The 21,222-nt window shown below is 42.9% G+C and overlaps 1 protein-coding gene across 13 annotated transcripts in view; it reads right to left on the reverse strand.

Annotated features, from left to right (window-relative positions):
* fat1a (FAT atypical cadherin 1a) overlaps positions 1-21,222 on the reverse strand; it is an 80,732-nt gene that overhangs the window by 7,214 nt on the left and 52,296 nt on the right. For all 13 annotated transcript variants that reach the window (XR_191135.2, XR_001167529.2, XR_001167530.2 and 10 more), the window contains 14 exons: positions 17,127-21,200; positions 16,337-16,533; positions 16,062-16,215; positions 14,459-14,692; positions 9,168-9,554; positions 8,029-8,243; positions 6,512-6,649; positions 6,170-6,313; positions 4,750-4,947; positions 3,553-4,143; positions 1,702-1,924; positions 1,481-1,612; positions 1,229-1,386; positions 61-529 (listed from right to left, as the gene is read on the reverse strand). Coding sequence is in view for 10 of the 13 variants with exons in the window: in XM_004549254.6 (XP_004549311.2) it covers positions 61-529; positions 1,229-1,386; positions 1,481-1,612; positions 1,702-1,924; positions 3,553-4,143; positions 4,750-4,947; positions 6,170-6,313; positions 6,512-6,649; positions 8,029-8,243; positions 9,168-9,554; positions 14,459-14,692; positions 16,062-16,215; positions 16,337-16,533; positions 17,127-21,200 (7,314 nt within the window). In the remaining 3 variants the exon portion in view is untranslated. The remainder of the gene's footprint in view (positions 1-60; positions 530-1,228; positions 1,387-1,480; positions 1,613-1,701; positions 1,925-3,552; positions 4,144-4,749; positions 4,948-6,169; positions 6,314-6,511; positions 6,650-8,028; positions 8,244-9,167; positions 9,555-14,458; positions 14,693-16,061; positions 16,216-16,336; positions 16,534-17,126; positions 21,201-21,222) is intronic.

The raw sequence follows: 21,222 nt of genomic DNA on the forward strand, positions 1-21,222 counted from the left end.
GGAAATGCACAAGGACTTGAAAATAAGTGAGTGCAATGAGCCAAGCAGGACTCCACCTACCTCCATTAGGCAGCGAGGTGCAGCTCCCTCCATTAGTGCAGGGGTTGCTAGAACAGCTCTCGGCAGGTGTGAGCGCGCAGCCTGGAGCCACGTCCACGATGTCCTCCAGCACAGCGTGGGCCCAGCGAGCCCTTGTGTTCAGAGGCAGCTCCTGGCCATTCAGGGTGATGGCCTCCATGCAGCCACGCAGCCCGTTGGTGACAGGCAGGCTGCGTCCGTGGCGAGGGGAGGCGTGCTGGCGTACGTGACCCCCAAAGTAAATGCTGTTGTCAAGATTGAGGGTCCGCAGAGTGCCCGGGGCTGTGCCGGAGGCAGCGTGCACCCGGTCCAGCACGAGTTTAGCATAATTACCGTCCACCTCCAGGGAAACGGAGTGCCACTCGCCATCGCTAACCTGAGCGCTGTGGACCGACACCAGCCCGGGGCCGCTGCCACAGTCAAACTTGTATTGCAGACGGCCGTTCACGATCTGTTTCATGGACAGAAAATATAGCTTTAGAATATGCTACACATCCTGCACATATCACACCAGGTCATTCATCTCAACACTGAGACTCAAAAGCCACTGAGTCACTGTTTTAAATCAGTTTTTCACACAGGACACTTCCACTTTACTGGCTTTCGAAGAGCTTTACAGAAAAACAACAGCTTTATAAAACAATTAAACTTCTGCTCAAGCCTCTGAAAAAACCCCCAAAAAAAACAGCTCGCAGCCTGTTAAACTAAATCTGTGTCTAAGCCAGCCCAGTTCTTCCTCTGAAGTCTGGCATGTTGACGGCTATACCAGACAGACTCGAAAAAGGAATGTGTGGAAAACTGCTTTCTGTTTCCCTCCCACTACTAAAATAGCTCTTGTGTGTGTGTTTTTCAACCCACCACCACATTCCCATAGTCCCTCATGTGAAAGAAGGTTTAAAATGGCTTTCTTGAACCCTTCAGCATACTTGGTTGGTACACATGGCTGGCTGGTCTCGAGAGAAGTCGGGTCAGTCATGGGTTTTTTAGACCCTTCTGATATGGAAATGCTGAGCAGTAATACAGAGATGGGCTAAGAAATGCAAAGGCTTATTCAAGATTAGCAAGGTTTTCCATTCAGTTTTAAAAATGACAGAAGGGGGAAAAACACCCATGAGTGAAATATGGGGCTGGAAAATAGGTTTGCACACACCTCAAGGATGCTGTAGTCTGTGCCTTTAGCATACATGACGGTAGCGTGGCTGGAGAAAGTTCGGAGTCGCAAGGATAGCTTCATCAGCTCCTTGTTCTCATTCTCCATCAGATGGTATTTCACATAACCATTTCCACTGAATGTGAGCGAGTGGCCATCTGGCACAGGATGAACAAATGTACAAGTAAGACATAACAGCAGTGTAAATGCAGAAAATGTTAGACAGAATATCCAAATCACAGATAGTCTTACCGGAGCATTTGCTTTTTTTGCCTTCAGGACACACACAACTGTACTCAGTGTCTCTGGGATCTGCCACACACTCCATACCCTCAGGACAGGGGTTGTTCTCACACAGGTTGTTCAACACGGGGCATCTGCCACCTAAATGCCAAAATAGCGCAGGTAAGATTAGGAAATCTACCAAACCATATATGAGCAAATACGTAGGTGCATGAGGTGTAATCAGGAACCTTCGCACTGGCAGGTCGCGGTTCTCTGGTATCGTGGGGTGACGAAGCTGAGGCGGGCCGTGCTGTAAGTGGACATGGCGTTTTTATCCAGGGAGATGACCTCATCACAGAAGTGTAATGGACAGTCCAGGCCCGCGCACAGCTTCTGCGCCACCCGCACGATGCGGATGCCCGTCATCTCCTCAATCACAGCCGCAGAGGAGTTCAGCTTCCGGAAGACAACCTGAGGAAAATTGGAAAAAACAAAACACTCGATAAACTGTTCAAATGAGTGCTCTAATTATTCACTAGTCAATGGAAAATTAATCAGTTCTGATATGTGATTAATAGCTGAAGTCATTTAACCCTTTAAGACCTACCATAGAACCAAGTCCACCAGAGCTTATATTATATTTTTACATGTTGTAGTGCCATTTTTGGGAGCATTTCAAGTTGATATACATCAATACAACCATTATAGCCCAAATTTTAATAATATGTCTGCATTAGGTGCATAGTAATTACATAAATTGCAAAAAAGTGCAATAAACTACAAAAAAATTGAAAATGTTTTTGCTTTTTTAACATATATTTCTAGTTAGAGAAATTTAAGAGGCTTATCCCTCAAAACTGTAAATACAAAAAAGTTGCAAAAACTAGTTTCCCACCACAGGAAATTTATTTTCAGTGTCTTCATAGTTTTATTTTTTTAAATACACCAATTTTTATACACTGCAGGAAAAACGAAAATAAATCTTATAGTGCAAATTTCCAAAAAAAAACAGCATATGCATCAAAATAAACTATTTCCAGCAGTGCAATATGAGTCCTAAGCATCTCAGAAACGACACATAAAGTCATAAAGTCAAACATAACCTTTAAAAACACCAGTATATGCTTGTATAGGCCCTGAAGGTAAAAAACTACATTTTCGCAAAAATGACGTCACTTCCGGTTTCGGGCAGGTCATGGCGGACATGTGATGGTTCGCGCTGACGTCTATTCCAACGTAGGAAGTGTTAAGATCAGCTGATCGGATCGGCAAAGCGTGTTTCTGGAATATTATGTTTTTGTTGCTGCAAGCGCTTTTTATGCAGTTTTTGCAAAGCTATATGTGGAAGGAAACCGTGACCGAGAACAAGCTGACGGTTTCATATGCAAAAAAAATGATTGCGCTAGCTTACGTGGTTGCAGAGCTACCGGGATTTAAACATAGTTACGCAAAACGGAGCTTGCCCGCTCCGACCGGTTTTAAAGGGTTAAAGGCCGGGGCTGAACTTGTGACTATCACCTGCCTAACTGGCAACATTAATTAGCAAAAAAATTGGATACATGTTAGTCATTTTTAAAACAAGTCACAGTTAGTTCAAACTTCTCAAGGAGCTGTTTGAAAGAAAGGCGTGTTTGATCATTAATTCTCACTGTAAAAGAAGAACCCAAAAGCTTCGAGTACAACGGACTTGACCTGACGAAATACTGAATTTCTGGATTCTTGAGTCAGTCTTTCAAAAGTAGCACAACATTCTTGAAGCTCAATCAGCCCTTTTGATCCCAGTAACTTACACAGTGTTTAAACTTGAGCATATTGCATTCATCAAGATCTAATGTGTCGATCTAGAAGTCCCTTTTTTTAATATCATTTGGATTCGGTTTCAAGTAGTAGCGCCTTTTTAGAGTAACCATTTTGACACGAAACAGTATGTAAACACAGGTGTTACCTGTCACTTGTACCTCATTAATGGTATCACCTGTGTTTACCTCCCATTCTGTGTCAACATGGCCGCAATGGAAAAAAAATCTATCGAGCCGAGGGCATATATGACAGATTAACTGTTATCGGTGCAAATATGTTAGACTACTTCCTAGTCTTACCTCCTGAGATTGATAGGGACTGCCAGCTCTCTCTAGAGTCAACAGAACATCCAGATCTCCTTGCTCAGAAGGCTGCAGGCTGACTAACTGAACCTCGCTCCTCCTAACTCCGGCAATGTTTCTCAACGCTCGCTGGAAGTTGCGCCAGTAGTCCCCAATAAACTCCTCGGGCGCGATATTCGCAAAGCGCACATCGATGGAGTTATCCAAGGCCTGACGAGCTGCTTGTCTGACATGCACGGTGACGTCAGCCGGCGTGGTGAAGCGTCCGTCAGTCACCGTCACGTTAAGAGGGTAGTGCCCCACATCGAGAGGACCCAGGGCGATAATTTTGCCGTCAGAGGGCGACACAGAAAACAAGCCGCTGCTCTCATCCGAGGAGGATGAAGGAGCGAGGCTGTAGGTGAGAGTGTCGTAGATGTCTTGGTCGGTGGCGTGAATCTTGCCCAGGACTCCTCCGGGGTATTCATCGCCGGCGGTCGACACAAAAATGTCGAGAGGAAGAACGGCGGGAGGGTAGACGCTTTCTTCAATTATACGCACGCTGATGAAGGTGGTGGACAAGAGCTGTGGCTTGCCACTGTCTGACACCTGAGTATGAGAAAGAAAAAAACAGAGAGAGCATCCGAGTTTAATCTTTATTCCAACAGCAGAGGGCAATCAAGCTCTTGTGCTGCTCACATCCCTAATCTCACTGCATCTCCATACTGTAGGTGTAACCCATTTTAAAGCCATCAACATCATACATTTTAGCATTCACACTTTCACAGAGATGGTCATCAGCTCTGTGAGAGAAAAACAACGATGACTCACATCTGAGTGTGCATCTTGTGTGTAACAAGACATCACACATTTCATGTCCTTTCTGCCCACACATTTCTTCTCTGTTCCTTCCTCTGACGTGACACGTGATCGAGCTAAATCAAAAAAAATCTATTCTCCTGTGAGATGCACTCTGATGCTGCTGCCTTATGCACCTTACACCACCCTATAAAAGCTGAATTTAGAATACATTTAAAAGCTTTAAAGGAAGGAGATGCAGGGTGGAACACTGAGTAGTTGGCAAAATGTGGGAGCGTGACAGTAAAGGTACAGAGAGGAAAAAGAGAGAAGACAGATAGATCAGATTGTTGTGGCTCTATGGTTAAATCGATACAACCTCTCAACTCCGGTTTCTCCTTGGACTCCTCGACTCACCTGTGCTTGCAGTAGGTAGTTTTCTTTATGTTTTCTATTCAGCACCCCCATGGCCACTAGAGCTCCCTGCTGATTGATGTGGAAAACGTCGCCGTCGTTCCCAGCGACGATGGCAAACGTGAAAGGTGGCCCGTTGTGAGAAGCGTCCCGATCGGTTACAGTGAGCTGAAGAACACTCGTGCCTGTTGGACGGTTCTCCTGTGGGAAGCAGCAGAGGTGTGTTTAACACTGTGCTGAGAAGACGTGGTTATGGCGAAGCTGTGATGTTTAACTTCAAACGTGTTAGATATTTGCTCAGAAAACGCAACTGTGCTGCAACACTGAAGCTGACTCGGCGTCCATAAATCCTTCTGACCGCCTTCACAAAGTCAAAACTTGTATCTGAAAAATGCTTTTGGTTTACAGCCAAACAGTTCCCACCAACCTCAGCTCCAAAGCCACCAGCTAACTTTCGCAGCTGTGGCGATAAACATTTTAAACATTACACTATACATGCTAGCGTTTAGCTCCAAGTACTGCTGGGCTTAACTAAAGATTTGAGGCTGTAGACGCTTAGCTCTATTTTTATTTATCTGGCAATCGTCCCGGTCTAAGAGCCTGTCCACAAACTTGCGGGTAGGCTTCTCATGAGTAACAATAAAAAGGAAGATGACAGTTTTATAGGCAGAATTCTTGTTTTCTGTCCTTGAATGAGCTTCAAATCTGTCTTTCTGTTGACTCTTTCAAGCCCTGAGTGAAAACTAGACTTTTTCTTCTTGAGGGAAAAAAATAGGCAAAAAACTACGGATCTTTTTATTGTTCGTACAGTATCTGCACACTAGGGTTTTTTTTCTTGTTCTGTTTTTGTGGGATTTTGTACCATACTTTGATCAAGGCTCCGGTGTAAGTAAAATAAAGATCCTATCCTGAAGTGCTTGATCTGTTTGGAATATATATTTTGCCTCTTCATGATATCTCCCAAATTTATCTTTTTTAGGCTTCTAAATAGAGAGAAAAACTAGAAATGAGTCTTCTTTTCCCCTGTCTTTTGAATCTTCTCCTTTTTAATCTCAAAAACTGAATTACAGGCACCTCCCTCAGTTCAGTCAGTCGTGCTTTATTAGCTTAGTATCTTCCATATTCCCACTGTCCATCACTCCTCCCTTTCTTCCATCCCCATCTGCCAGTTTATACTTAAAATGCAGCCTGTGTCTTTCAATTCCCTCACCCTCCTCTTTATCCCCCTCCTCATCTCTGTTCTTGCTCCATCCTCCAACTTGCTTCTTGACATTCTAGTCGTGCAGTCTTCTATTATTACTCCCTGTTAATCCCTCTCTCTGTGTCCACTGCACCCCTCTTCCCCTCCCACCACGCCTCCTCCTCTTTTTCTTCCTTTCCAACTCTAATCAGTTATCCGCATTGACCCCTTTCCCCCTCTCACCTGGATGATGAGGCTGTAGTTGGCCTGGGAGAAAAGGGGAGGGTTATCGTTGATGTCGGAGATGTCAATGTTGATCATGGCGCTGCTGGAAAGAGGGGGTGCCCCATTGTCTGAGGCTACCACTGTTAGAGTATACCCCGATGTCTGAGAGAAAGAAAGAGAGGGAGAATTACCATAGACAGACGAAGCTGCTTTTGCATGCAATAAAGCAGAAATCGGTAAACAAGCTTCCTTATTAGACCTGACATGACTTTTGATTGGATTCTGCATAGACTGCAATTAGTTCCTAGGTGGATTAAACTGTGTATGAACAGTCAGCATTGTATCTGCGGTTTCTCTTACTCTCTCTCTGTCCAGCTGGCGAGCAACTTTAAGCTCCCCTCTGACCGGATCAATGGTGAATGGGCTGCCTTGGTTACCGGCCACAATGGAGTACCGCACGTGGTTGTATGAAGGTCCGTCAAAATCCTCAGCCATCACCTTTGAATCAATCAAACATGAACACCACAATCGATCAATCAACAGCCCTTGAAAAGAGGCTGCTTGTACATGTTATTCTAACATGACCTCTGAAAACCTTGTTTCTCAATCAGCTTTAAACAATTACCCGCTGCATTAAAAAAACATGATAATTATATTTGCATTTCTTTCTGTGCTCAAACACTACAGTGTCTTGAAGTGGTTGAAAGTGGCAGAAAGAGGTGAAATAAAACTCATTTTCAAAGAATGATCAGCAATAATCAGATGAGAATAATCAGATAAAACTCTAATGTATGTACTACAGGGTCAAATGTCAATCAGCGGTGTCCTCTGCACTCAATTGCAGTTGTTTCAATCGCTGGCCTGGGAGTTCAGAAAGGCCAAGTCTACATGTAGAAAAAAGGTGTCCAATGATCAGGTTTTATCAATATTTGAATAAAATCTAAAGATTAGATACTCCTAATGAACAATTAACCGGTGTGCTAACCTGTTTAGTAAACATTATATTAGTTTATTTATTGTTAAAGAGTTTACATTGTTTACATTTAAAATAAGGGGCTTTCAAGCAAATCACTGAAATGATTCGATTAGTTGCTGTGATTTTCATTCATGTTTTAGCATATTTAATGGGAGAGTGCTGTGTAATCTAAAAAACAGAAGCTAGCTGTAGTCTCCACTGATGTAACACTAGGGCATACAAACTTACACATCTTCCATTCACACCACTGCTACACTCGCACACACAAAAAGATCAACACATGCTTAAGTCTTAAAACCGACCAAGCGTCACATCTCCGGGGAAATCAGCAGACAGTAAAGATTTACAAGAATGAGACAATGGCAGGCATTAAAATTCTCTGATGGATAATTTATATTCAGGTACATTACACACAGATAAATGGCCACAAGCAGAGATCTTTTATGAGGGGAGAAAGAATGGGTGAGCAGCAGAGGTAGACAGAAATCGATGGGAGTGAGAATTTAACTTGCAAAAGGCAGCAAATGGCTTATCTAGGATAAGGGCTTAATGAGTCAAATGCTTTTAATTAAACTCGCCGAGCATGTGTGTCAGATAGTGCACGAGAACAGGGATGCAGTGAGCATGAAGAGCATTGGTCCTAATTTAGCCGTTCCACCAGATGGTGATTTGCCACAGGTGCAGATATATGATAGTATTCAGTGAGTAATGGGCAGAGAAGAGAAAGGCTGCGAGGGAGAAAATGAGCAACAGAGTGAGAAGGTGAACAAGATGACAGATTTTGCTGGAGGAAAGTCCAGAGCGAGAGATGAAAAATGTCTCTCACCCTGTGTGTACCTTTACAGTTGTTTCCCCACAACGAGCACCTGCTGTATACCAAAGACAGTGCGTGCGCTCTTACCGCCATCACAGTCTTTCCCAGCTCGGCGTCCTCGCTGATGACGGCCGTATAGACGTCCTGGCTAAAGACGGGTCTGTTGTCGTTGACATCTGTCAGGTTGATGTTCACAGTAGCCATGTCGCTGAGCGGTGGCGAACCGCCATCTGTAGCCTCTATTGTAATGTAGTATTCATGAGAGGCCTCATAGTCCAGCGGCTCAATCACGAAGACGTCACCTGAGGCACAAAACCAGAAATGTATCTAGCTGTTAAAAAGACTCCAAAATGTATTTTTGTTTATCATCTAAATATTACAAAACACATATTTGTCTCGCAGCAACCACAGTGTTTTAATGTTTAATATTGCACATGTAGAGAGGATCTAGCAGGTAAGTTCTTTTTTTTGTTGCATGTTGTCATTTTTTAAAGTGGGTTTATACTTTCACATGCAAACATTTTCAGCTTAAATACACCTTAAGTCAAAACATCATCCATCACTGGCACTGAGTTGGCATTCAAAAACTAAATCCTGTTCAGCTACACTGAGTTAAAACATAACCAGGGATTTTCTTACTTTGGTGTTTCACTGTAATCATGAAACTAGCCAATCACAGCCCATTTGGAAACAAACCAAGGGTTTTTTTGTATATTAAATCCACAGCAAAATTATTTACAAAGGTTAGGAAGAAAATGCAAAATCTATTTAACTCTTCTGTCCTATGGTCAAAATGACCCATTTGGCAAATGGGCCATTGCAATCCCAGGACAATTAAAGCAGCGGTCCCCAACCTTTTTTGCACCACAGACCGGTTTATGTCCAACAACATTTTCACGGACCGGTCTTTAAGGTGTCGTGGATAAATACAACAAAATAAAACCAGTAAACAGAAGATTTATTCACAACACACAGGAAAGACCCAGGAAAACCAAGTTAATGCTAAAAACAATAAAAACCCCAAAAACCATAAATTTCACAGCCGAGCCTCAACTCTGGCAGCCCGGTACCAAACGACTCATGGACCAGCCCAGGGGTTTGGGACTGAATTAAAGGGTTAAATGCAACAACATCTGTCACGTTGCAACAAAGATGATTTCATTTTCAAGCCTACAACGCCGGTGCAGGAATTCAAAAAACAAATATAAAAAAAAACTACCACATACCAGTCTTTGGGTCCACGCTGAACATGCCATGCTCGTTCCCGCTGATGATGCTGTAAGTGATCTCGCCGTTGGCGTCGGCGTCTCGGCTGGCTGCGTGCACTCTGAGCGCCTGAGTACCCACGGCCACATCCTCAGACATAGTGGCTGTGTATTCACGGTGCTCAAACACCGGCGGATTGTCGTTGATGTCCAGGACGGAGATCACCACCTGGCAGAGCGAGGACAGACGCGGCGAGCCCTGGTCACTGGCACGGGCCTTCAGCTCATATACTGACTGCACTTCGCGGTCCAAGGGACGCTCCAGGGTTATTACACCAGTGGACTCGTCAACTGAGAAAAATCCATCAGCGGACTCAACCAGTGAGTAGAGGATGTTGCTATTCAGGCCTGGGGTGACAAAAAAGATGATGCTTTTTTTAAAAATTGCATTACAATGGCAATCACTCCTATTAGTCATCATACAACACTTCTCAGTTACAACTCCTTTGAGCTCATGCTGCTTTCACTTCCACACATCTGAGCTGATGAGCCAAATGCTACGCACCATAAAACTGATGGTCACATAAAGAGAAACACTCTTAAATGGAGGACATAAACAAGCATATTGATTTCTACATAGACGTATTGATTGTTGAATAGTTAAATGTCACGTTCTTATGCCCTTCTAAAACATCCATCTTTCACACAGCCTCTGATAAACAGGAGCTCTGAATCTCTAATCCATGCAGTAGTCATAACTCATGTCCTCCCACAAGCAAGACGGTCCCAGAAACAAGACAGAGACGGATCACAATAATAATCGTAATGCTTTACTGCAGGTGGCCCCCATTTTCAATATGCTATTATATTCCCATTTATCAGGTAAGTGCCCCCATCCTCTGTAGATCTCATTACCATGCTGGAGCGAGTGCCAAGGGGAACCCTGCTTATATAATTTCTCATCACCTTCATCTGCTCTGATCATCTTTAGGACAATTGCTTTACAGTGGTTAAGTGAACTGTGTTAAATTATTATTGGCTATCTTGTTGTATCCGCCGATGTTTATGATCGTGGGTTTATGTGGGTCACACAGCAGAAATGTTTCATATGAAACCAGAAGTGGAACTTATTAATTAGTGGCCTCGTGAACAAGTAGCAACAAGCAGGGTGAAAAGAGAGGCAACACTTCAATGGTAAAAACTGAAACGTTCCTTGAATGGTCTCATGAGTCTGGCTCCAAAAGTGAGCCAACAAACATGCTTATAGCCCAGAGCAAAAAGCTGGTGTGGTCACTAAGCCTTCATAATAACTGTACGGTTGGAGTTTGCTCTTTATACTGCTAACCTGTTTTCAAATGGTTAGCACATGCAGGTTCACAGGTGTGCTAACAGGCAGCTGTGGCTGACTGCTGTGCAACAGGCCTCATTGTTGCTAACTCGAGTCAGAAAGCTGGAGCTCGCGATTGGGGGTTTGAGCTGTTGGTGCTATTTCAAGCATTTGAAAGTAAATATCTATGTCAGGGTTCCTGGGTCGGTGACCCAGTATTTTCAGTTCACGTTCACTGTTTATCTTCTGCCTGTTCCACTTCCTGTTTTATTGTGTTAGCCTTGGTCCATGTGCATTATGTTCCGTCCTCTTCCCGTTTATCATTAGTTCATTATGTTCAGCTGTGTACTCACCAGGTTCTAATCTCTCATCACTCAGCCTGTGTATTTATGTCCCTCAGTTCAACCAGTCCAATGTCGTGTCATTGATGTTATTGTGATGTTGTCTCTCCGTCTGTATGTTCAGTTAGTCAGTCAGTGCTTCAGTCAGTCGTCCAGCCAGCCATTTTCTCCCTTTGTTCTGTTAATCCACTCCTTATAATAAATCGTCACCTACCTGCGAGTCCTGCGTTTGGGTTCCTTCTTCCTCGCCTCCACCCAACCGCTGACAATCTAACAAGTATTATGACCGCTCTGTTTTACAGAGAGACCAAGAAGTTTGTGCTTTCTGTGTTTTGTTTACTGAGGCCAGTTAAACAGATGTGCATGTTTATGTGTTGCACAGCAGCTTGGATATAGCTCACTGACCAAAGCCAAACCAAACCAAATGTATAATTTGTATATTAAATCACGGGTGAACTTTCTTATATTACATGCACTACCTTTCTATTTTTAGACTTTATTTTGCTTCTTGTGTTATCATTAATGCTGACTTTTACCCACATAAATCTGTTTTACGGCTCAGTCGTGGCAGAGCGAAATAGACTTCTGTGCAACTCGGAAAGAAATCCGTGTTTGCCTGGTGATTACACTGATTTTTTTCATGTTCAGCAACCAGTTGGAAGGAGGTCAGCTCCAGGTGACCACATTTGATCTTACAGGTAAGCAACCTGTCTCCAAACAAATGCAGTCACTCTCAGATAAGCTAGTGAAGGCTTGCAAATAATTTGTGTCTAATTTAGAAACGCAAACATGTGCCAACATGTTACAATCAGTCTGAGTGACTCTGTGCTGATGACCACGACTTATTTTCTTTTACAACAAGGATTTCAGTTCTGTTTGTCATCTAGCTGTGTTCTGGCTATATTCCTATATAAAATCAAGGTTGCTGAGCAATCCTGCCATTTTGCAGCATCACAGCTGTCACATGCTGAACAGGTCCAGACATTCAGAACTAATATAGTCAGAAAGACAACCATTTAGTGTGATTTGCACTTAATTTTGTCTATTTGCTTCATTTTAATGTGCTTTTATTCATTTATGTGCCATGTTTTATTTATCTTTTTTAAAATCTTGTATTCATCTATTTGTATTCACATACAACGGGACTGTTAAATTCATCTGTCTTGACTAGAAAGCACTTTGGGTCAACTCTTGTTTTTAAATGTGCTTAATAAATACAAATCATCTGACTCAACTTGAGCTGTTTTGTGTGTGTTTGTGTGTTTCCTTAGCTTTGCCCTGGAATTTTCTTATTTTTCTAAATGATTTTAGTAACAAACTTGAAGAGCGTGTCTGAATCTTACACAGCAACAAGGTGGGCAAAGCAGAATATAATTAAATGCCCCCACACTGAAACAACTGACGGGGCAATGCAGAGAGCAAAGAGAGAGACACACTCTGACCAAGGTAGAGTGATAAAAGGACAAAGCAAAATCAGAGAAGAAATTCCAAAGTTTATCACAGATCAAGGGCATCAGTCTGGGTCTTAATCTTTGTCTGCTTCATAATCATCCCACACTGATAAGTGCGGCCTCTCAGAGATTGTAACAGTGGGTCGAATAGTGGCTTGGCAATGTGGGTAAATATCAAACATCGCACAGCGATCACGAAGGCCATGGCACATAGCAGCAAATGCCAAGAATGAGTCCACTCAGTGAAAAATATAAAAAGATAAAGCAACTCTTTCCTCGTGGGAAGAGGGTTACATTAGGCTTTGCATTTTAAGCGTCGGCCACAAAGACAGTTGACTGAAGCTGGAGTGAATTGGGTCAGCTATGGAGCCTATTTTTTTTGTACACCCTGTGTGTCTGGTTGGGATTTGCCAGCTGTGCTTCAAGCTTGCAACTAAATCAAATATACTAGGCCGACACACAGAGAGGAAAGAAATGTGTGAAACACCCATATGCAGGAGAAATACTGATCAAATGCCTCTCTGTGCTCATGCAGTGTATGTCTAAATAATTATTGCTCCCGGCTAAACTGCAGGGAGCACTGTTCTTTCCTCCACCCTTCCTTCAAGTACCCTTAGCCCAGATGTACCAAATGCAAAGTAAATTTTTTGCCATCAAAGCCTCCAGGGAAAAATGTCTTAATGGCAGCTTTTTTCCCCTCGCTTTTCTTTCATTTAACATTTCTCCTTGAGGGAGTCAGTTTTAGCATCCTTTTCATTCTGTCAAGCTGTCACTCCGGCCCCCCACCAAAAAAAGGGGAGGGAAACAAAAAGAGACGGTGTCGATAGTCAGCTAACAGGCTGAAATGGTTTTTCAAGTTAGAGTGTTCTGCTTCATTAAACCCAAGGTGCAATCTGGAACGGAAGGTCCACTAGTTTCCTGAGAAAGAAAAAAAGACTTAAACTGCACGCTTCAAGCTCTCCGGCCTACCCGAGTGTGAGCCTCTTAGTGATTGGCAATGTTTGCTGAAAGGAGGAGACGCCTGAGATAAATATGTGGCCCCGTGGCTTTGCACCAGGCGAATGGAAAATTGCAATCATCTCTTTTGAGAATTCGACTTGAAGAGAGAAGAATTTCATTAGAGTGTAATAGAGCTTTTAATTTGAGGGGTTGATCATTCATGAAAATTCACATTTGTTATCCCTCCCTCTTGCCATTTAGTGCGATGCTGTTCCACAATGGTGAGATAATAACCTGTTCATAGCAAGTCAGCACTGCTTATTCCAACCCATTAAAGGGTATTTCAGAAGCACAGTCCCGTATCACATGTGCATATGCTTTTTTTATTGTGATCGTGAGCAATGCAATATGTTGCCATTAATTGCATTTTAAGCACATTTTACCAGCTTCCTGAGATTATTGCATTTTTGGAAGCTTAAATGTTTGCCTAAAACACATTTTATTACTGAGTTCTGGTCCAATAGGCTGGTTTAATCAGAGAGATTTGTTATGAAGGTTTTTTTTAAAGCATTCTCAATATAATGTATTCTTCCCTTAATTCTGTATGAGAAAGAATAGAAGGATCTGAAGTCTTGCATGAACGTGTGTGAGGCAAGGAGTGTGAAAAGACTGATACTCAGCAACTCGGAGTTTAAAGGCTGCTTCTCTTTTCTTTTCTTTTTTTTTCAATTATTTTTTTAAATCTCTCCAAGTGTGAAGCGACAGGAAGTGATGACCCGCGTCTTCTTCATAGATCAGTAGAAATGAAAATGGTGAATTTTTTTGGCTTGGGACTTTTTTCATATCAAACAGCCTTTTCAGGGGTTTTAGTTTTAAAATATCAACCAATACAGGATGCTAAAATTAGCTTCATGAGTTGCTGGGTTTTTATACGTCATCCTTTGGTCCAGCAAAGTGGTGTAATGACAAACTAATCACGGTCTAAACTTAAGGACCTGCTGTTTCAGTGTTAAATCTGTCAAATTATGGCTTTCATGTGTGCAATAAAGTTCGGCACTTACAGCAGCAGTGTCTGATAGTTGCTGTGTTCAAATGAAATTTGTCTATGGGTAATTATCGCTTTATTGCTGCACATCTCTATCAATAAAGACTTGCATTAATTTTACAGTTGCGCAAGATCGTTCTTATGATTTTCCACCTCACTGTAAATAACAGCTGCCCTCTACCTAGAATGTGCCAGAGAATAAAACTCACCAGTATCCAAATCGTTCGCTGACAGCTTTGCCACAAAAGTGCCCGTCTCTGTGTTTTCAAAGACGGTGATGCTGTAGGGGTCAGTTGAGAACTGCGGTGGGTTGTCATTGACGTCTTCCACAATAATATGAATGTCAGATTCACAGTATCGCCCTCCTCCGTCCACCACACGCACTTTAAACCTGTACTCGTCTTTCTCTTCTCGGTCCAGGGGCTGCGAGGTCTTCAGCTCCCCTGAAGGTAAGACAGGAAGGTTTTGAGAAGAAATGCAAAAGTGCAGACACGGGCTCTTGGGGAAGAGTCGTGTCAGAACAACATAAAAGTCAAATGTGTACAAGAAAAAAAGAGAAAAAAATCAATCAAAATGCTAAGTTTATGTATGAGTGGACAAACCTGAGGCATTTTAAAGAAATGTAACCCTCTTGTCTACTGTTTACTAACCAAGTGAAAACCATCCGAACAACTGAAGGCTTTCAAGCGCGTAGAGAGGAGAATAAATAAGTAATTGAAGCAAGAGAGGACGAAGAGGATAGCGAAGGGAGCGGGATGATGAAGGAAAACATCAGAGTTGGCAGCTAAAAGCAGCCTGGAAGTGTCTTGAGATACCAAGCAGCCAACATTACCACAACTGCTCTGGAAAACTCCAGAGCCTCTTGGCGGGTCTCATCAGCAATAATCCTACTTGTCTGCACTGAAAAAAAAAAAAAAAATCACACTCCCGCTGTATAACAGTAGCCCTGCTGCTGGAAAACTCGAAATTGAGGGCTGCCAAAAGACAGCGGGATGACATTGTTGCCTTATTGTCTGCTCTGGTGTCAGCCTCCGCATATTAAGGCAGAATACTCAAGGATTCTGTGAAACAGCAGATGTGCTGTATAGCTGTTCAAACCAAGTGGTTTTGTTTGCATACTTCTTTGGTTAACCTGCACTGTGGTTTTTCTTTTTTCCTCTTTTGTGGTTTCTTTTTTCAACACAGCAGTCAGAGTGAATCTCTGATTTAGAGGGTCTACCAGAAGAAATTATTTGCAGGAAAGAAGTATAGTGGCCATAAATTCAATCTTAAGTATTGCAACTGTGTACTTTAGTGCCACTGTGGGTCTATCAGTTGCCCTGCAGGGAAATGTTCTTGGCTCTTGAATAAGTAAATAACAACAGGGCACAAGAAAACCATCTTGCTTCTTCCAATGCTGACAATACAGTAATTTGCATCCACTGAAACTCGCACACGCAGACACACAAACAATAACTTTTTTCCCCGACAACTCTCATGTAAAACATAAAACTACTGTCACGCTGAGCTGTCTTTCGGATCGTGTTGTTCCAAGCAGAGGGCTAAGCGTGTTTCATGAGTGGCTTTAGCATGAGTGTCCTGCATACTGTTCCCATAATAATCATAAATGCATTCAACACAGCTGGAAAGCAATCTAACTCAATGACTGCGGACACAGATGGACTCATAAAGAAAGAAGAGACAAATTACTCACATAAAATATAAACAGAGCACATGCTTTTCCACCGAGTTTAGAACACCGCACGATCAACGCTCTCTTTTTTTCCACAGAGCAGTAGTTAAGCAAATGTCTTTTACCCCACAGATACACACCTGTGACAAAGTCAATGATGAACAATTCCGATCCAACTCCCTGGAGCTCATAAGAGATTTGGGCGTTTGAGCGGATGTCAGCGTCTGTGGCAGAAACCTGCAAAATAAGCCTGCCTGCAGGGGAGTCCTCTGGGACGCTTTCACTATACACAGACTGGAAGGCAGGTACAGGAGGAGGAAAACGGAAGCGGGGAAGAAATCAAAGTGAAAACCAAGAAAACTCACAAGACAGCAAACTGAAATTAAGAGCAGAACCAGAGCAAAGAGGACTTTACCTTTTCGCATACTGGGCTGTTGTCATTGGCATCCAGCACCTTGACCTCTACAACAGCTTTGGCAGTGAAGATGCCATCACTGGCAGTAATGTTAAGGAGGTAATTGTCCTTTTCTTCACGGTCCAGGGGCTTCCTGACAGAGACCTTCCATTCATTCTGAATATGTTCAATGGCAAATTGGCCTAGTGGGTCTCCTCCTATTTGGGGTTAAAGACAAATATTCCACTTTAGCATGAACAGCAACCAAGAAGCAGAAAGCAACCTAACTTGTTAAAAAGAAACATGGCTACGTGATTTATCCTCAGTTAATTATTCCTGCAATCATAATCGGAATATTCTCTGCTCTTTCACAGAATAATTTCCAATTTTTACACCAAATATTATTATTGGTAGGCAAGCAATCTGCAAACTAAGGAGAGGAAAATATACATTGGCTAATTATCATGCTGGTTTCTGATTCCTCTTGACTTCACATACATATTCACAGTTTCTAATTAGCACCACAGGAAGTACTTTTGCCCAGTCTATTTCAAAGCACTATTCAGATAATTATACATTTCTGTAGTATAATGACCTAAATATTTGTTTAGAGCTTGAGCAGATTAGCAATAACTCCTAACAGATAACGGGACTGTGTAATGTCTCAAAGATGAGATATTATCATGATATTAAGTGGCGTGAATCCATAATCCCCCCCTAAGCTCTGTTTATGAAAAACTGCTACACAAAAGAGTAGAGAGTAAACTCCTGGCTTACTAATTATCAGTTTCACAAAATAATAAATGCCCACCTGTGATGAAGAAGTCGACTTGTTTATTAATGTCTTCAGAATCATCATCTGTGGTGCTGAGGATAGCGATCACTCCACTCGGAGGAGGGTCGTCTTCGCTGACTGTGCCTTTGTAGATCTCCGCAGTGAAGCGGGGTGGGTTGTCATTCACATCACCAACTGTTACCTCCACTGTGGTTCCAGTAATTAGTTGGACTTTCTCCCCTTGGTCCGTTGCTAAGATGGAAATTTTGTATTTGTCAGTCTTTTCACGGTCAAGCTCTTTTAGGGTGGTCACCCATCCAGTCTCACTATTGACTGCAAACAGCTCAGGGATCTCGGGCGAGTTCTGTTTGGGGTCAAGGCTGTAAATGATCCGGCCGTTGGTTCCAGAGTCTTGGTCGATGGCTTTGACCTGGATAACCTGGGTCCCACTTGGAAGGTTTTCCACAACGACAGCCTCATAAGGGTTTGCCTCAAAGACTGGTGTGTTATCATTCACATCCTTCACCTGGATGTTTACATTTACAGATGTAACTATCTCATAATTTTCATAGTTGGTTTGGGCAACCAGAGTGAGCTGGTACCATTTGGTTGTCTCATGATCGAGGTTCTTCTGAAGCTTCAGCGCTCCACTATCTCGATCTACAACAAACATTTCACCTTCATTGCTCTCAGGATTGTTGCCCTTTACTAGGCTGTAAAGAACTGGTTGCTCACTCACAGCCTGAATCACATCTATCTCTGTGCCAATAGGAAGGTCTTCAGATATTGTGTAACGATAATGTGGTTCGGCAAATTTGGGAATTGGCGTCTCTGGTGCAACAATCTTGATGTAAACCTGTACAACAGAATATTTGGGTGGGTTTCCGGTATCCTTTGCCCTCACAAAAAACGCATACATATCATTTTCAAGGCCAATGAGGCTTTCTTTGGTTACAATGATCCCAGAGGTTGGGTGGATTTCAAAGTTTTCCTCAACATTTTCAGCATCTGCCTCAATTGAATATTCGATGTCAGCATTGCTTCCTTCATCCGTGTCTGAAGCAGCAACTTTAACCACAGAGGTTCCTCTTGGGACGTCTGATGCAATGGTGGCTTTGTACTCACCTGCCCTGAATTGTGGGGCATTATCATTGGCATCAGTAAGAATTACATTGACAACACTGAAGCCTACTTTTGCACCACCATCTCTAGCCATGAGAGAAATAGGAATAACCTTCTCTTCTGTATTTTCACGATCGAGGCTCTCCAAAGTGAAAATCTCTCCATTTTCATTAATAGAAAACTTGTCCTTTGCAAAGTCATTGATAATCTGATATGTTATTTGCCCATAAATGCCTTCATCGTCATCGGTTGCCTTTGCCTCTGCTACCAAGGTACCAACAGGGGAATTCTCAACAAGCTCTGCCAAATAGTCCACCTGAGAAAAGGTGGGGCTGTGGAAGTTGGCACCAATAACTTTTACGGTGACTAGGGCTGAGCTTCTGAATACACCATCCGACACCGATACATTAAGATTGTAAAGAGGTTGCATATGTGGCCTGCGGTGGTTGGAAATGGTGATGTCACCGGTGTGTTTGTTAATGGCAAAGTTCTGATCTTCATTTCCAGATATTATCGAAAACTCCAACTTATTTGTGTCTGAGCTGTCAGGATCAGATGCTTGGACTTGACTGACAAAGTGCCCACGTGGCGCCAGTTCGCTGATGGTAGTTCTGTAAGTATGCTCGGTAAAAACTGGAGCGTTGTCGTTCAGATCAGTAACATCTATTGTCACGATGATGTCACTAGAAAGTGCTGGAACTCCTCCATCAACCACACGCACTCTCAGCTTGTGTTGCTGGATCTCTTCATGATCGAGAACTTGAGCTGTAGAAATGATTCCTGTGTTGCGGTCAATGGTAAAATAATCAGAACTCTTCCCCCGTTCCTCAACCAACTGAAAAAATACTTCTTGGTTATTACCAGTATCGGAATCTTTGGCATCAACTTGCAAAACAGATGTGCCGATAACAGAGGCTTCCGAAATATTGGCATAGTAGGTCTTTGACAGGAACACAGGAGCGTTGTCATTGACATCTTCCAGAATGATATCAACAAAGACCTCGGAGTGTGCTCCAGTTAGAGAGTCTGTGGCTCTTACATTTAATTTATAGGCAGGATGCATCTCAAAGTCCAAAGGCTGAATCACATGAATGACGCCTGTGTTGAAATCAATTGAGAACTGTTTGAAAGGATCTCCCTCAGAGATGGTGTACACAATACGAGGGCCTTCAGAATCGTTGGCCTGTACGTGAAGCACAGGGGAGCGCAACTGAATGTTCTCAGGGACTTCAATGCTGTAAAATGGTTTCTCAAACACAGGCATTGCTTTGTTCACAACTCTTACTGGCACTTCTATTTCTGCTGACAGAGCTGGTTGTCCACTGTCCTTTGCCATAACAACAATAACAAAGTTTGTGTTAAGGGCTTCTTTCTCAAATTTCTTTTTAAGTGAGATTTCACCAGATGGGCTAATTTGAAAGTGATCATGCTGCTCCTTCAGCTGATACTGGATGTTTGCATTCGGGCCGAAGTCTTTATCCACTCCCGTCACCTGCCGAATGACCTGGCCTTCCTCTGCATCCATCTGAACCAAGGCGTGATAGGGAAGGTTCATGAACATAGGTGTGTTGTCATTTTCGTCCTCCACAGTCACAGTTACTAAAACATGAGCCTTATCTTCAGATTTGTCTTCTCTTGTGACCTCAACAACTACATCAAATGTGTCCTGTACTTCACGATCAAATGGGATTCCGGTGGTTGAAACGACTCCAGATGTGCGGCTGATTTCAAATCTGCTGTCAGGGTTTAATATTTTATAGAACAAAGGCTCATTCACCTGATTCCCAACAGCAGCAATGACCGCTAGAGTCTTCTTCTCAGAGGAATTTTCTCGGATGTAGGCTTTGTAAGATTCCCGGGTGAACTTCAGCTTGCTCTCCTTGTTTTCCTGTACACTGATCTTCACTACAGCAACACTGGCAAATCTACCATCAGAAACCCTGACCTTTAACTCATATCTGCTCCGAAGCTGTGTGACATTCTGAATGGAGATTATTCCAGTGATGGGATCCATTTTAAATTTATCACCAATATTTCCCTCAGAGATGGAGAAGAGAAGTTTGGAGTTAGGCCCAGAGTCTGCATCTGTAGCACTGACTTGAATGACTTCTACCCCTTTGTATGTTGGCACTACAACAGTTGCCTCATACTGCTCTTGGCTTAAAACTGGTGCGCAATCATTAACATCAATTACTTCAATGGTCACATTGGCTGTGGTCTCTGCAAACAGCCGTGGCATTCCTAGATCATGGACCTGGACTGTGAAGCGGAAAACACTCCTCTGTTCGTAATCCAAAGGTGATGTAATTCGGATGGCTCCAGTGCTCGAGTCAATGGCGAAATAGTTATGTGCAAATGGTTCAACAATTTGATAGATGAGCATAGCATTCTGGTCAGAATCGGCATCAGTGGCGTGAATGACAAAAGGTGTGTTTTCACGGGTCAGTACAACACTATTGATGAGGGCCGACTCGCTGATTACACCCTGAAATTCCCTCTGGTCAAAGACTGGAGCGTTGTCGTTTTCATCCTTTAGATGAATCGTAAGTGTTGTGTTGCTGGCAAGTCCAGCCATGTTGGTGCCCTGTATGATAAGCTTGTATTCAGCGATGGTTTCATAATCTAAAGATTTTTGTGTTACAACCACTCCCGAGTTTGGATTTATATCAAACGCATTGTTGATGTTGCCCCCTTTTATTTGATAGAAAACAGACGACTGGCTGATGGCTGTGACCGAGGTCACGAAACTTCCAGGAAGGGCTGATTCGCTCACTTCTGCAGAAAACGCCTCTCCGGTAAATCTGGGGACTGCATTGTCAGAAACCGTTACCAGAACGTGTACGGTGGTTGTATTTGACAGCGGAGGTACTCCGTTATCTGATGCCTTAACAGTGAGTTCAAATGTTGTCTTGCTGTTGCGATCAAGCTCTTTGGCTACTGTAATTGTCCCGAGGACAGGGTCAATAGCAAATGAGTTGGCAACATTTCCTGTGAGAGAAAAGACAAAAGA

The sequence above is a fragment of the Maylandia zebra genome, linkage group LG6, assembly GCF_041146795.1.
Source record: "Maylandia zebra isolate NMK-2024a linkage group LG6, Mzebra_GT3a, whole genome shotgun sequence".
Taxonomy (NCBI): domain Eukaryota; kingdom Metazoa; phylum Chordata; class Actinopteri; order Cichliformes; family Cichlidae; genus Maylandia; species Maylandia zebra.